This window comes from Filobasidium floriforme (genome assembly GCF_021052385.1).
Source record: "Filobasidium floriforme strain CBS 6241 chromosome Unknown HD553scaffold_16, whole genome shotgun sequence".
Lineage (NCBI taxonomy): Eukaryota > Fungi > Basidiomycota > Tremellomycetes > Filobasidiales > Filobasidiaceae > Filobasidium > Filobasidium floriforme.
In genome coordinates this window covers 557543-571083 of record NW_025763637.1, presented here as the reverse complement: position 1 = coordinate 571083, position 13541 = coordinate 557543, and the positions used below count along the sequence as shown (strand labels likewise).

The 13541-nt window shown below is 52.9% G+C and overlaps 5 protein-coding genes across 5 annotated transcripts; 2 read left to right on the top strand and 3 right to left on the bottom strand.

Moving 5' to 3' along the window:
• Positions 1-779: 779 nt before the first annotated feature.
• Positions 780-2076, top strand: HD553DRAFT_274462 (guanine-N(7)-methyltransferase domain-containing protein; the record flags this gene model as incomplete). Its single annotated transcript, XM_046177865.1, has 6 exons — positions 780-1068; positions 1145-1245; positions 1313-1500; positions 1566-1745; positions 1805-1965; positions 2039-2076. 6 exons carry the CDS (start codon positions 780-782, stop codon positions 2074-2076), a joined length of 957 nt encoding a protein of 318 aa, XP_046035231.1.
• Positions 1943-6446, bottom strand: HD553DRAFT_314598 (uncharacterized protein). The gene is made up of 4 exons (XM_046180370.1): positions 6015-6446; positions 5737-5948; positions 5210-5659; positions 1943-5142 (listed from the first exon to the last, which is right to left on the bottom strand). The coding sequence occupies exons 1-4, from the start codon at positions 6331-6333 to the stop codon at positions 2209-2211; spliced, it is 3915 nt and encodes a 1304-aa protein (XP_046035230.1). The 5' UTR covers positions 6334-6446; the 3' UTR covers positions 1943-2208.
• A 1275-nt stretch (positions 6447-7721) lies between these two features.
• HD553DRAFT_314595 (ubiquitin-conjugating enzyme/RWD-like protein) lies at positions 7722-9366 on the bottom strand. Its single transcript, XM_046180369.1, has 7 exons — positions 9259-9366; positions 9029-9170; positions 8880-8960; positions 8667-8779; positions 8441-8536; positions 8304-8342; positions 7722-8217 (listed from the first exon to the last, which is right to left on the bottom strand). The coding sequence occupies exons 1-7, from the start codon at positions 9265-9267 to the stop codon at positions 7942-7944; spliced, it is 756 nt and encodes a 251-aa protein (XP_046035229.1). The 5' UTR covers positions 9268-9366; the 3' UTR covers positions 7722-7941.
• A 335-nt stretch (positions 9367-9701) lies between these two features.
• HD553DRAFT_325153 (uncharacterized protein) lies at positions 9702-11027 on the top strand (the record flags this gene model as incomplete). Its single annotated transcript, XM_046181572.1, has 4 exons — positions 9702-9741; positions 9875-9957; positions 10025-10148; positions 10360-11027. 4 exons carry the CDS (start codon positions 9702-9704, stop codon positions 11025-11027), a joined length of 915 nt encoding a protein of 304 aa, XP_046035228.1.
• Positions 11028-11557: 530 nt separating this feature from the next.
• HD553DRAFT_314592 (legume-like lectin family-domain-containing protein) lies at positions 11558-13496 on the bottom strand. The gene is made up of 10 exons (XM_046180368.1): positions 13176-13496; positions 13043-13099; positions 12969-12976; positions 12867-12894; positions 12695-12805; positions 12538-12631; positions 12322-12473; positions 12053-12249; positions 11797-11977; positions 11558-11723 (listed from the first exon to the last, which is right to left on the bottom strand). The coding sequence occupies exons 1-10, from the start codon at positions 13269-13271 to the stop codon at positions 11685-11687; spliced, it is 963 nt and encodes a 320-aa protein (XP_046035227.1). The 5' UTR covers positions 13272-13496; the 3' UTR covers positions 11558-11684.
• Between the last annotated feature and the right edge of the window lie 45 nt (positions 13497-13541).

Sequence of the window (13541 nt, the reverse complement as noted above, 5' to 3'; positions counted from 1 at the left end):
CTGATCAAGTTCCGGCCGAGATCCTCAAGAACCAAAAGGTCGAACGTGAGATGAAGCCGGAGACGAAAGAACAGCAGGAACCTGTTGTACAAGTTGAGCCGCAGGAGGCAGCTAGTCCCGAGCGCGATCAGCCCGAATCTACCGTCGATCAGCCCGAGTCGATCGTCGATCGCCCTCAAACGTCTTTCAAACCGAAACCGTCACAGCCTCCTTCTCCATTGGCAGAATCAATGGCTCTTTCCCCCTCTGCTCGAGCTGCTTCGCCTGTCGCACAAGACGAGAACGACCAAACAACTCCCCGCCAAACCACTCCGATAGATCTCGCAGCTCAAATCTTCCCTGCCGACGAGAAACCGGAGCCGCTCCCTGCTCCTGTCGCCATTCCCGAGCCGATAGTAATACCCGTCCACAATGGAAAGACCGAGTACAAACCACGCCGACTCACCGCTCCGCTTTCGGTCCTTCAACCGCTGAGCGCAGAGGACATGGCGTGGTACTCTGATGCTCGCAACTGCTTGAATCCTCTCCGTAGAGGTTGTCCGTTCAGGACCATGGTCGAGGGCAAACACCGACTTTCCGGTCCACCGGGCGGCGAAGGAGCCAGTTCGTCTCTCAATGGCCTGAAGCGAGCAAGGGATTCGCCATATACCAATGGGGATGACCAGCAGGAACAAGATAACGGCTGGGCATTGAAGCGAGCACGAAGAGGTCCAGTTGAGGCTCTCAACGAGCAGAGCGAGGTCGCAGCGCATTGTAAGCGGGTCTCACAAAACATTCAGATGAAACTGTGTACTGAAAATCAATTTGCCCATTTATCAGACAACGCTCGAGGTAATACGGGGCGAGCTGCACGGACACAATCAGCTACATACGGACTCAAAACGTGCAACAACTGGATCAAATCTGTGCTAATCGCCAGATTTACGCGAAGAAGACCAGGTGTTAGCGATTTTGATCCTGAAGATCGCAGCTTGCGGCCTAACGGACGGGTGCTCGATATGGGCTGCGGGAAGGGAGGTGATATTGACAAATGGAACAGGGCAAAGATCGAAGAATACGTTGGGATCGGTAAGCAGAAGTCGCAATCCCCTTGGTCGCAAAGAAATACCAGTCCGAGCTGATAGCATATTTGACGCCTACCTAGACGTCGCGTCAGGGTCAATCCAAGACTTCAATGAGCGTATACAAAGTTCCAGAAGGCGGTTGAACTTCCGGCCGCATCTCTATGTACTAGATTGTTTCTCAGTAAGTATCCATACTGATAGGTTCCGGATATAGATGCAGGACTGACCTCTACCAATTTTCTGGGTAGTTTCCGATTTCCGTGGCAGTACCTCGTGCTCTGCTGGAACCCAAGTTCGATACCATCAGCATGCAGTTCTGCATGCACTATGCTTTCGAATCCGAGAAGAAGGTCCGTCAAATGCTGGAAAACATCTCGAATTCGCTCAGAATAGGCGGGACATTCTTGGGTACTACCCTGTCTGCGTCCAGACTTCTGTGAGTGTATGACAGCATTGTTACGAGGGAGTGGCATCGCTAAGCCTGTGGTCCGAATCTCACAGAGACCTCTTGTCACATATTCCCGAAGAGAGTGAAGAACTCAGCATCGGAAACCCCTACTACAACATCGTTTTTGACAAGCGAGATTACGAAGGCACATATGGGCATTCTTATCGTTTCACCTTGGTTGAAGCGGTTGAGGATTGCGCCGAATTTATCGTTCATTGGGAAGCATTCCGAGAGTGAGTCGAGAGATGCTGAAGCCACGATCGCGCCTGCTAAGACCGACTTTTTCATGCAGACTTGCGCTATCCTACGGGTTGAAAGAGGTCTATCGAAAAGACTTTGATGAGGTCTTCGCAGAGGAGCAGACTAAGCCCGAGTCTGTCAAGCTCGCTGAGCGCATGGGGGTGACAACGAACGGACATCTCAACATGGACGCTGAGCAGTGGTCTGCATGCTGTAAGTTCGAGTCCGCCTTCCGGTGAAGGAGTACTTGAGGTGCTCAGGTCTTTCGCTCGTATCTCTTTCACAGCGATCTACATGGCATTCGCCTTCATGAAGGTGAAATAGGCGCATCCGCACGGAATAGGGACATTGTCGAATCGCACATAGAGAGTTGACATACAAGTTGTAACGAAACCATCCCACGAATCTCTCGACACCTACACAATATACAATCGAGATTGTCTGACGTCCTTTCGATCACTTAAGAAACGCAAATCGCTGGGCAAAGTCTGGGTCGCCTTCAGAGTCCGCCTCGTCCATATCGTTGTCTTCACCGCGCTCCGACCCATCATCGCTGACTCCGTCTGTAGTCATGTCCCTGACTGCGTATCCGTCTTCACTTTCGAAATCGACCGTAATCTCATCCTCTTCATACGTCGCTCTTCCTTTACCCTTGTTTCGGATGGGCGACTCGCTGGCATCCGACTCGACAATTTGTTGGCTTGCGGCATTCAAAAGCGCCGCGTCTACGTCCTCCATGGGGTCGACCTCGCTCGAAGCAGCCATCTGTCGTCGCACGGCCCCTCCCTCCTGCAAGCCATCGTAGGGCCTTCTGGGCAAAGCAGCGTCCGGGATCGGGGGCAGTGCTGACCATTTATACAGCCTCTTGGTCGACTTTGGCAGTCTTTGGAGTAAGATCTCGAGAACGAACTTCCCCTTGACCAGGTTACGACCGTTAAAGTATCGATCAGATGGCTCTTTGACGGCATGGGTCGGGCGAACAGCTGACTTCTGCATCTGGCTTGGTCTCGCGGTCGCAGATTTCTTCTTGATGGGAGATGGTTTGGACTTGGAAGGGGCTGTTTTGGGTTTGATAGGAGTCGCTCTCGACTTGACCTCGACGGGCAACGCTTTCGGTTTGGATTGTGTCGATTTGGACCGAGCAGACTGTGATTCGGCTGCAACCTTCTCGCGTTGCCGGATAGAACGACCTGCCGGGATGGGAGAGATCCTAGCACGAGTATTCCTCGGGGAAAGTTCAGGTTGGCTAGCCGCAGCCCTTTCGTTACCTCGAGAGCGATCTCGAGGGGTTCGACGAACAGGACTGAATGATCTAGCGTCAGAACCACGGGTGATCCTGCGAGGTGTAGGAGTTTGGACAACTTGTTGCCGAGTGGTAGGACGAGCTCGCTTGTCTAACGAGACTTTCTGGGCTTTCGCCGACGCAAGATTGAGATGTCGACCGCTGCTTCGTGTGGCGCGCGGCGACGAATCGACCGAGCTCATCACTTCAATGACGCTGACAGACTTTCTACGTCCACGCGACGAAGAGTTTTCGGCAGCTGGCCTGTTTCGACTCGATTTGGTAGGTGTATCAATGCTTTCGGTATTCTTTGCACCGCTTCGAGTAGATCTAGTAGGCATCGGCTCGTGCGAAGCGCTCTCACGAGCCGGCCTGTTCCTGGTAGATCTGGTAGGAGCCTCATCGGCTTCGATAATCTTCGCACCACTACGGGTAGATCTGGTGGGTACTGGTTCAGGCGATTCGACGGCAATCCTTCCGCCCTGTCCACGAGTGATGCGACTCGCACCTCCGCGCCCGCGAGCGGATCGTCCAGCCCCTCGTGCGATAGCTTGACCGCGACCTCTTCCCCTTTTCGAGATGGCTCCAGTACGGGTGGACGGTCCAGCCAAGGCCGCGCTCCCCGAATCCTCCTGTCGAGACCGCGTAACACGCTGACTGTCAGTCGGCGCAGATGACACGCTCTCCTGATCCGGCTTGCTCCTGCGACCCCTTTTGACGACAGGCTCATCTGCTTCAGATTCCACGTCACTTCGTTGACGTCTCTTTCTAGTCGGAGGCTGACTAGGTTCAACAGGTGTCGATTGGGCAACTCGTCGGCTGGCACGGTTGTATTGTTGCATGGGAGTTGAGCTTGGCTGAAAGTCGTCCTCGAAACCATTGAAATCGTCTCCATCCAACATTTCGACATCAGGTGAGTATTCCGAGCTGCGGGAAGGGCTGATTGATGCTTCCTTGCGGCGACGCAAAGTAGTTGTCCTTTCGGCCGACGGCGAGCCCGAGCGTTCAGGCTCCGGTCGAACTTTAGGAGGTCTGCCTCGCTTTCTCGGCATCGGTCGATTGCTATCCGAAGGACCGGCCTCGGGGCGGACCAAAGGAGGTCTCCCTGGCTTTCTCGGCGTCGGTCTGTCACTGTGAACCTGTGCAGCTGTCGCGGCCGGGTTCTTGGGCGGACGACCTCGTTTCCTGCGTACCGGTTGCTCGCTGGATTCATCCCCTCCTGCTTCCAGATCGATAACTTCTGGCTGCCTTCTCGATGGCCTCGCCCCGCTTCGCCTCCCACTCTGCGTACGCATCATTTCGTAACGAGCGTCTTCTTCTTCACTATCAGGCCGTCCACGAGCCGCCCTTCGTTTGCTCCTCCTCTCATCAACCGGATCGTAGGCATCGTCAGCCGAATCATCAGGCAAAGGTTGATCCCTTTCCTCTTCAGCCATGGCTTTGACGATTTCTGCGGCCAAACGCTCCCGTTCCAGCTGTTCCTCGGCCTTTTCCGCATCCCGCTCTGCCTTGGTTCTCCTTGGAGCTGGAGGGACGACAGGAGCCGGTTCCGGTTGAGGCTCCGGAGTCCTTTTCCTCAGACTCTTGGTAGCGATGTACTCGAGCAGGTTGACTTCCATAGGCGGTTCCTTTAGCGTCTTGCGACGGAACATTTCGAGATTATAGAGTTGTGCGGGATGCAGTGTATCGATATCGATTCGGAGCTCTCGATTGACTGGAGACGGCTGAGGTTTCTTTTGCGGTACTCCCGGAATCTTGTCATCGCTAGAACCGTCGAGCAAGGTCGAAGGCCCGGCGCCATTCAGAGTCAAAGTTGGTACGGTAGCCGGAATACCTTCTCCAGCATTCGCAATCGCATCCATGGCCTCGACAGTCTCGTTGGGATAAGTCCCTGCTGCAATTTCTCTGTCCCTCCTGATCTGAGCAGCTTTGATTTCGGATTCCTTGTCAAACTCGGTCAAGTCGCGCTCGTAGTGCTCGTTGACTCGAGTATCGATCCGGAAGTATGTGCTGGGCGTCTTCCCTCGTTCCAGCATGAGATGCGCCTCCTTGATCAAGGATGGGTCCGTCAGATTGCATAGCATTTCAACGATCGGTTGGATACGAATCTGCGAGTGCAAGATAGAAATCAGCAAAATTAACACTGAAGAGAGACGAGACAGATCTTGATCGTACCCCGTGTCGAACCTCTTCTTCAGCATATCTCAATCCTCTCGGTACATCCTCCGGCCTATTCTCCTCTTCCCGCGTGACCCCACCTAGCGGGATCCGACCCTGAGCCGACGCAATCACCGCATCAATGATATTCTGCTCCGTCACCCTCTGACCATCATCGTCCTCGTAATCCAGATTTCCGTTCTCGTTTGTCTCAATCTCCTCCGCAGTGAAGCGGACTGCGGTTTTTCCTTTGTTGGACGAGGCGTTATGATTTTGGTCCTCTATCCCACCAGGAGCGTCCGACAGGGGAGATGATGTAGCTCGAGCCTTGTTGTACATGGCCAAGTTTGCCAGGGCGGATTTTGCCGGAAAGGAAGGTCCAGGTCGATCCCCAGCGTTCCCGTTGTTTACCTCCAACTCCATCTCGTTCGAACCTCCTTCGTTCGCCGTAGTAAGCTCCTGAGAAGCCTGATCATGACGAAGCCACTCAGGTTAGCTGGCAACGCACCGAGAGCGGCGGCCTGATATCACCGCTTCTGACTAACCTGAACGACATCCGTTGACGTGATAGCCTGTCCCGGCTCCATCCCAGCCTCTCCAATATCCTTGTTCTCAACCCGAGTTGATTCTTCCTGCACTATCTCTTGATGCATGATAGTTCCTTCGGACGTTACCTCTCGTGCGGGCTCCGGAGTAGCTTCTCGAGAAGCACGAGCTTCAATCTCGGCATAAAATTGGGTCAACGAAGGGTTGTTTCCTGCCAGTACGAAGCTTCTGTTGTTAGCATGTACAAAGACCTCGATGTTAGAGAGCATCTACTGACCTGTATCAATCATTCGCCCTGCTTCAGAAGCACCTTCGTCTGTCCTATCCGCTTGAGCTTCTCCCCCCAAGCTCGAAGTCCCCGTCGCGACCCCGTTCATGTTCTCCTCTTCTCCTCCTCTGACTGCAGTTTCTGAGTGTTCCACTTCCAGATCCCCGTCAGTGGCTTCCAAACGTCCGTGAATGGCCTCCGCCAGATGTTCGATAGGTTCGGTGAGTTTGTGGATACCCTGAGTGACGACCCGGTTGACGGTCTCGAAGAAGCCTGGTTCTGGTCGGTTCTGGTCGGGCTGCAGAGCTGCCGCTTGAGCTGGGTCCATCGATAGCGGAGAGACTCCCAATGAGTCTTCTGTATCCCCAACTGCTATCTCGAAGCCTTGTTTGCCCAAGTCTATGAGTCTGTTGATGTTGGAATTGCGAGTGAGTATGGTCCTCGAGAAGGTGAATGGGATCCGAGAACGGAAGCTGAGGTCGGAGTCTTTCGCGGACGCTCCTGCTGCAACAATGTCCTTTGGCCTTCACCAATGATTCAAGACCACGAACGAGGCACAAGCGCCGAAATACATCTATCCCAATGACATAAGGTTACAAGGGAGGCAGTCTGAGTCGAATGGTCAGAGGTGGTGAAGGTGGCTGTGACGTCAGAGGTGGTGGAACATTGACCTTTGAATTCCCGGTAGCCAGCCAGAACGGTCGAGTCCGCACCGGCCTTGCCTTAGCTCAGCGAATCGTCGTGGCTATTGTGGATGTTGTGGACCTCGGCAAAGCTCAGCCCATGATAGCTAGAGGTATAGCTAGCCAGGGGCAGACAAGACGATAACAATGTTGGAGGTGGACCAAGCGGCAATGAGGACGGTGTTGGTGGCGACGACGATGGAGGGGGCGGGGGTGGAACGTCGACCGGTTTCGATCTCTTCTTCGGGCCGGCATGGGTCGTCAGCTCGGTTTCTTTGCTGATGCCCCTTTTATGAGCGCCAAAATCATCATCCGCAAGAGCCGGCTGAGGGGCGACAAGAGAGGTGCTCGCAGAGGCCGGCTTGACAGGAAGAGACGTCGTCGCAAAGTCGGGCTTGGCGGGGAGAGCAAAGGTCGGCACGAAGGGGACAAGAGATGTCGTTGAGAGAGCCGAGCCAATACCCATCGTACTTGGAGGAGGTACGGGCTGAGGCAAAGGAATCACCTCGATATCGATGGTCTTGTCGTCCACCTATTGCCAATACCGCGGGATGATCTCCACGCACGCGATCACCCGGCCTCTTTGCAGACCATCCCGCAAGTCGTCTGCAGCTTTGTCTAAAGAAGTAGGATGATTTATTCTGTATCTTAAGGCGAACGTCTTCACAGACCAGACCTGTTGGAACGAAGGTGGTGGCAGTCGGTTTGTAGTCCGAGTGATCTGGACCGGCGGAGCAGGAAACTTGGGGAATGCCACCAGGCGATATGGTTGTTCCGGCCCATGTACGTATAGATTGACGTAATGTCCATGTGGCGTGAACACCTGATCAACCTGGAGCTGTGTGCTGGGGTCCGCCGGAAGACGGAACACCTCGTCGGCGATCTACAGTAGGCGCGCCAATCCGTCTGAGTGTACAACGGGAGAACAACGACAGCTGTCCGATGCTCGGAAGCATGAACGCATCTAACCGTCGAGGACCGCCAACACGAAAGCAAACATCTTCTGCACGGCGGTGCGATCGACTGCGCAACACAGACTAAGACAATGTGATAGAAACGAACAAGAGGGCTCGACGTGCCTGCGACGTCCCCGCTCGCGTATGTATTATGGATACAATATCGTTAAAAGGAGAGCAGCGTGATGTGGGCTCCCGGTCTGAATGTTGGGAGACTTCACGCTTCTACGGCGAAGAGCGATCCCCACTTGGGAAAGGCGGCCGGTGCGGTGGTATGAATCGAGGTATCGTGGATCTCTAAAGCCTCTTAAGGCCTCTCCTGGGTGGGGCTCTGACAGGTGCCTTGGGTTTGGGCGTCTCCTGCGTCCGGGTATAATTGGTTGGTATTACGCTCGCTTCGAGGTTCGGCTTGGTCTGGGCGACGGTCGGCGCGACGGTGGTATTGGGTATCTGTGCCGCCGCATGAGTTTCCTGTAGAGGAGCTGTCGGAGCCGGTGCTGTCAGTGCAGGAGTTGTCGTTGCCTGTCCTCTCGATGCGTTTGAAGTGGAATTGCCAAATTCCGAAGGAGGATTCTGTCGAGCGATGCAAGAGTACAAATCAGTTCACGATTCAATGCCAACTTTAGGGCATCTATCTCATCCGGTCTCTGACGACTCACCCTAGGTACCGCATGAATCCTGGTCATCATCCTCGCCATCTACTCGTACGCAAAATCCCACCGCACAAGTAATCCGGCTTCAACGCTGGTCTCTCCCTCTCGACAGGCTGAGTATGCGTGTTAATACCAAAGCTTACCTTGGCATACCCCTCATAATCCTCCAACAACTGTTTCCCGGCCTCTTCGTCCAAAGCGGATTCAGGATTGGGGTGGATCAAGAGACATTTAACCGTCTATTCCACCGATGTACGAAGCAGGGCGTCAGACCTCAGCAACAAGTCATATAATTTTACAGCCCCATCTTGTGCTTTGGATAGTGGCAGACGGGAAAGGAAGGATAGGAGGACCGAATTCTAGACTTACAACCAAGACGTCCGAGATGCCCAAGTTCCTCGTCCATGCCTTTTTCAGAGTATCGACGCATATCTCGCCGGATTTCGAGATGTTCGGGTGAAAGATCTTGGTCACCATCGTACCTGCATCAGCATTCAAGTAAGACCCGTAAACAGTCAGGACCGAGGTCGTATCTGTCAGCAGAAAGCTCATTGAGGATCGAGACGAGCTTATACGGCTTACACTTGGGAGGATGATTCGGATAGTCGATCCCAGCGAAAGAGAAGGAGACGTTGAAATATCCACCTGCGTACGGCGTTCCTTCTGGAGAAGCATGACCGAGAAACCGTGACCAGTAAGCATCCGCTATATCGGCTCGACATCCGACATACCTGGACCCCTGACGATTCCGATAACCCCTCCTTCAGCCCCTATATTCCCTTCCTGAACCCGAATCCTGACGTCTTCAGGAGGAGCCCGGGTGATTCTGATCACATCTTTGGAGATAGAACGGAGAGCCTGATGTGTAAGGGACTGGAGACCAGATCGCAAGAGGGCAGGTTCGGGTCGATCAGCTTGATGAGATTCGGGCTTGGGCAGGCAGCGAGACTTGAGAATTTACCCCGTCCATCGCAGCGGAACGAGCTCAAGATGGGCAGAGTCTCCTAAGACTATGAATTGAGTCGAATCCAACGATCGTATCGTTGATCAAGAATGACTGGGATAGCTATGGCTGGATAGCTGATCATCAGTCTGGTTCGACGACATGCGTGATGATGGGCGATGGAATCAAACGAGCGACAAACAAAACAAACAATCGCAAGGGGAGGTACTCGGAAGCAAAACAGTCGGAAGCATCTACTGTGTCCGTCCCTCTAAGCGCATCGTCGGATCTGTTTCAGGGTCAATTCATACGTGACCTCCTCTCTATATCGCGACTTTTCGTGACATCCTCATATGTCGTGGTAGTGAAGGTAGAGAACAATATTTGCGCGCTGAGATCTTGTCCATGTAGTGAAGGCCCCCCGCGCCCCAACTAGGCCCAATACACAGGCCGCGCCAAGCATGTTCAACTTGGCTACTTCTCACCGCTTCTGCTTGCCATGTACGTCTTGGGAAAGTCTAGCTGAGGTATTGTCGTGTCGGGCAGGCTTTCAATTATGATAGCGAGGACCCGGTACTTTGATCATGTGACTCTTCACCAGGACTAGACTGGTCACTTGATCTTGCGACGACAGCTCATGACCTCACCAAGAACCTCGCACAGCGTACAGAGAACTGCGTATATTCCTCATGTGACGCCTTCGCCGACCTCACGGTTGTATGTCCAACGTCTTCATACCGACCTTCTATTGTGTTGGTACGGCACTATGGACGGGCATATGTAGCCTCTCAAAGGTCTAAGAGGACCTTTCAAGGAATCCAAAGGGCCTTTCAAGGGATCTATACAGCTTCCGAAGGACCTCTTACGCCCGTCATGTGACACTATAGCTGAAGACATCGAGGGCCAAGGTATCTCCTTTGTCAACATCGTCATCTGACGTCTCAAGATAAAACTGGAGAGCTTGGCTACGGAAACAGGATATAAGGCGCTCACTTTAGGAGGCGCAACAAGACTGAAAGCCGTCCCATAGTGACAAATTGTCTCTCCACATTCTTACTTCATCGTTCGTTCACCGTACAACGTCCATCCATCGAAGTCATACCATGCCGCCCTGCCCAGAGACAAAACCAGTCATCCGCTCTGTTTCTTTCAAGAACGGCGACGAGGACGAATACATAGGCACTGCGACCTATACGCATGTTCACCCTCAAGCTGATCAGAAAGGATTGTGGGATAGGTGGACGTTGCTGGAGAAAGCCTGCATCGAGTTCACTCTTGACAGTGCTCGACTCGCCCAAGGAGATCGTCGACCTGGCTCACCGCGTCCAGAGCTATTCGAACGTTTAGGCGCGAAAAGGTGGTACGACTTCGCCAACTGGTACAGTTCCAAGTCCATGGGTTACCCTCTGCACGTCCCTGTTCGCCTTTTCGAAGTTTCTGACAAGGAGACCAAGGATAGGGAAGAACCTTTCGTAGAATGCAGAGCCATCTTCTTGTTCACTCACGACAGGTTTGAACGCAATCTCGACATTCTTGCTTCGGAATTCCACAACTGCACGAGGTTGGATTACGTCTGTCGATTTGGCAAAGATGGAAAGCCGTTCGCCTTCGGTGGTGACAAAGAGGAACAGGCTGCCTCCTCTATGTCCTTCAATCAAGCTCCCGAAGACGAGTTGTCGTTCACGAACTTCAGCTTCTCGTACTTCTCGAACAAGTACTTCCCGAACGAGGGAACTGACCTGCAAACTCCCGAAGGCAGCGGGGCATCCACGAAATCTGGGGTTTAGGCTTTGTATGTTACAAGCCGAATGGGAATGCCTCGTCCTACTGTTGCTGCATGTAGTTCGAAGCTGGATCGTAGAAGCTGTCATTGTAACTTTCTGTCTCAGTGTTCCTCGTCTTATTCTCGCATTGTTTATGAGATGATTTTCGAATAAAAATGCTGTCAATTGAGATGGCTCCTGCGAGGTAGAAATTGGATTGGGTTTGGCGTTCATAGGAAGCCACCTTGAAAGCCCTTCCACATAGATAGTTGCGATTCCCTGTAATGCCCATTTAGACGTAGTCTAGCTGTTCACGGAGTCAAGAGTATGATGTAATGGGGATCAGATGCTGGACAAATGCGTGATCGTTCAGGGAGGAAGATCGTAGGATGAGATTCCCAAAGAGATTTGGTTCTGATTCCGCCGGTGGAAAATGGAGGAAGGGATCCATCCCATCTCCTTACCGCCTTCTTCATAGGGGAGACGTCAGATCTTGCCCGACGTTCGAAGGATAAGGCATCGATAAAGCGTAGGCGAGAACAATCAGGATATGGGCTTTTCACGAAAGAAACGAACGAGTTTATGGGGCTTGGTACCTCGTCTCAGCAGGGACCATCATTCATGCGATTTACGACATCCCGAAATGCTACCTCGTGGTGCCAGGTTACAAAAGATCCACCCCTAGAACCTCTTGCCCCGTTTTTGAGCGTTATAAGTCCGCTGTGTGCATGAACGGGGAGGCTGATCAGTGGCCATCCGTAAATCGTCTTGAGGGTAACCTCGTTTCACTTACGTAAGCCGAGAAGGCGAAAGCGCAGAACGCAAGCACACCAATCGCCTTGAGCAGGAACAAGAACATGCTCAAACCGGTGCTCGAGCTCTTTCTGCTCTTTTTCGATTTGTAGAGTTGGCTCTCGGCGCCGACGGGCAGAGTGCTGTTGAATACGATCGAATTGGTAGACACCGAGATGATGCTTTCAAGGCGGAGAGAGATCCTCTCGTCAGCCTGTCACCGCCACCTGACTTCGAACAGCGACAACGGGACTCACTCATGGGCATCGCTGACATCTCCGGTCAGAGCCGAGAAACCGAGGTAGATGTCTCCAGCCGGCAGTTCCACGTTCTGAGCCTCGAAACAGTCGTCCCACCTGCCCTCTTTCTCGACCTGGAGCTGCAGGCTCAGGGACTTGTTCTTGATGTACCGGAGCTTGAGCATCGTTCGAGTATCTCGTCGACGGAAGTCCATCTACGAAATTGGGAAGTAGCAAGTTAGCAAGGTGTGACGAGGAATCTGGATGATCCGGCGATCGAGACCCACAGAACATGCGGCAAGTTCATTTGCCTGGTTGTCATGATCATGATCATAGGGTGTCTTGCCATCGCCCAACATGGCCGTCGCTCGAGGGAAAGAGTAGGTGTGCCGTGAGTTTGGGTAGGTGTCAAAGAACAGTCCAAGGCCATTGAAGTTGTCTACATAGTCGGTGAATTTGAATTCGACGGCCTGATCATCTTTGGGACCCCATACAAGACTCACCGATGCTGCCAAACACTGGACCGGGCTTCGCTCTATCTGTTGTCAACCACATAGCAAAGCCGTCCCCAAACAAGGAATGCCCCTTTCCGTTCACCTGAGAGCGAAGTGAAGTAACTCATCAGCATCCACATGCTTTACAGTGACCGTCCTGACCCACGTTGAACTCGACCTCGATCTCATAATTCTCTGCCTTGATTGGGAGCCGAGACCATAACCACCCCATCTCTGATCGCCTGTCCTGTGTTAGACGGACGTGCTTGTTGGTGTTCTGTCCAATACAGCATGTTGTCAATCTACCGTGAGGAGGTGTTCAGGAGAACTTCACTAACAATGATGGCATCGGCCCCGAAATCCCACCTGTTGGAATGAAGAAGACAGCATCAGCCTGTGACCTAGGTCAACCGTCGAGGTAGGTGTTTTTTGTGGCTTACCATCGGTTCTGTCAAGAACAGAGCATTGGTCAGCGTTGGCAACTGTACATATCTTGATGCTTCTTTGCTCTTACCTGCAGCTCTTGATCGACATATGGAGGGTACAGTACGTGAGTGCGCATCGCTATGAGCTGTTGGGTGTTACAGAGACAGTCAGTTCAATAACCTTCGCACAGATCCTAGACTATTACCGATGTGAGCACTCACCCGCTCGCCATCATCTACCTCTTCGTCCTCCTTAGCTCTCACTGCTCCAGCTAGCAGGAGTAGCGATCCCAGCAAAGCATTCCTAAATCTCTTCATCCTTGAGCCTTTTATGACCGTTCGAGGGAGGCCTTTGTTCGTGAGAGATCGTCCAGCGAGTTCGAGATGCGTATGCGGTTTTTACCGGCGAATAAGTGAAATCAGAAGGCCACGAGATACCCAATGAATGTGATCTATTTCGTTAACCGGTGGTCGTAGATCTCAGAGGACCTGAAGAGCTGTTAGGGTGATAAAGTGCAAGGTGTCGCTGCTCGGCTTTGATGAGATTCGTGGACAGAAGAGCGCAGAGCCGCTGCATGACGCGTCTAA

Bases quoted from the DNA above. Each gene is read 5' to 3' on its own strand.
- HD553DRAFT_314598 (XM_046180370.1), bottom strand. From the start codon at position 6,333: ATGGACCCAGCTCAAGCGGCAGCTCTGCAGCCCGACCAGAACCGACCA. The intron at 5,949-6,014 runs GTCAGTAGATGC...TCGTACTGGCAG, and splicing joins AGGGCGAATGATTGATACAG to GAAACAACCCTTCGTTGACC. The intron at 5,143-5,209 runs GTACGATCAAGA...TTGCACTCGCAG, and splicing joins AAGAAGAGGTTCGACACGGG to ATTCGTATCCAACCGATCGT.
- HD553DRAFT_314595 (XM_046180369.1), bottom strand. The intron at 8,780-8,879 runs GTAAGCCGTATA...ATGCTGATGCAG, and splicing joins TCCGAATCATCCTCCCAAGT to GTACGATGGTGACCAAGATC. The intron at 8,537-8,666 runs GTAAGTCTAGAA...TCGGTGGAATAG, and splicing joins GCATCTCGGACGTCTTGGTT to ACGGTTAAATGTCTCTTGAT.
- HD553DRAFT_314592 (XM_046180368.1), bottom strand. From the start codon at position 13,271: ATGAAGAGATTTAGGAATGCTTTGCTGGGATCGCTACTCCTGCTAGCT. The intron at 13,100-13,175 runs GTGAGTGCTCAC...AACACCCAACAG, and splicing joins AGGTAGATGATGGCGAGCGG to CTCATAGCGATGCGCACTCA. The intron at 11,978-12,052 runs GTGAGTCCCGTT...CCGCCTTGAAAG, and splicing joins GATGTCAGCGATGCCCATGA to CATCATCTCGGTGTCTACCA.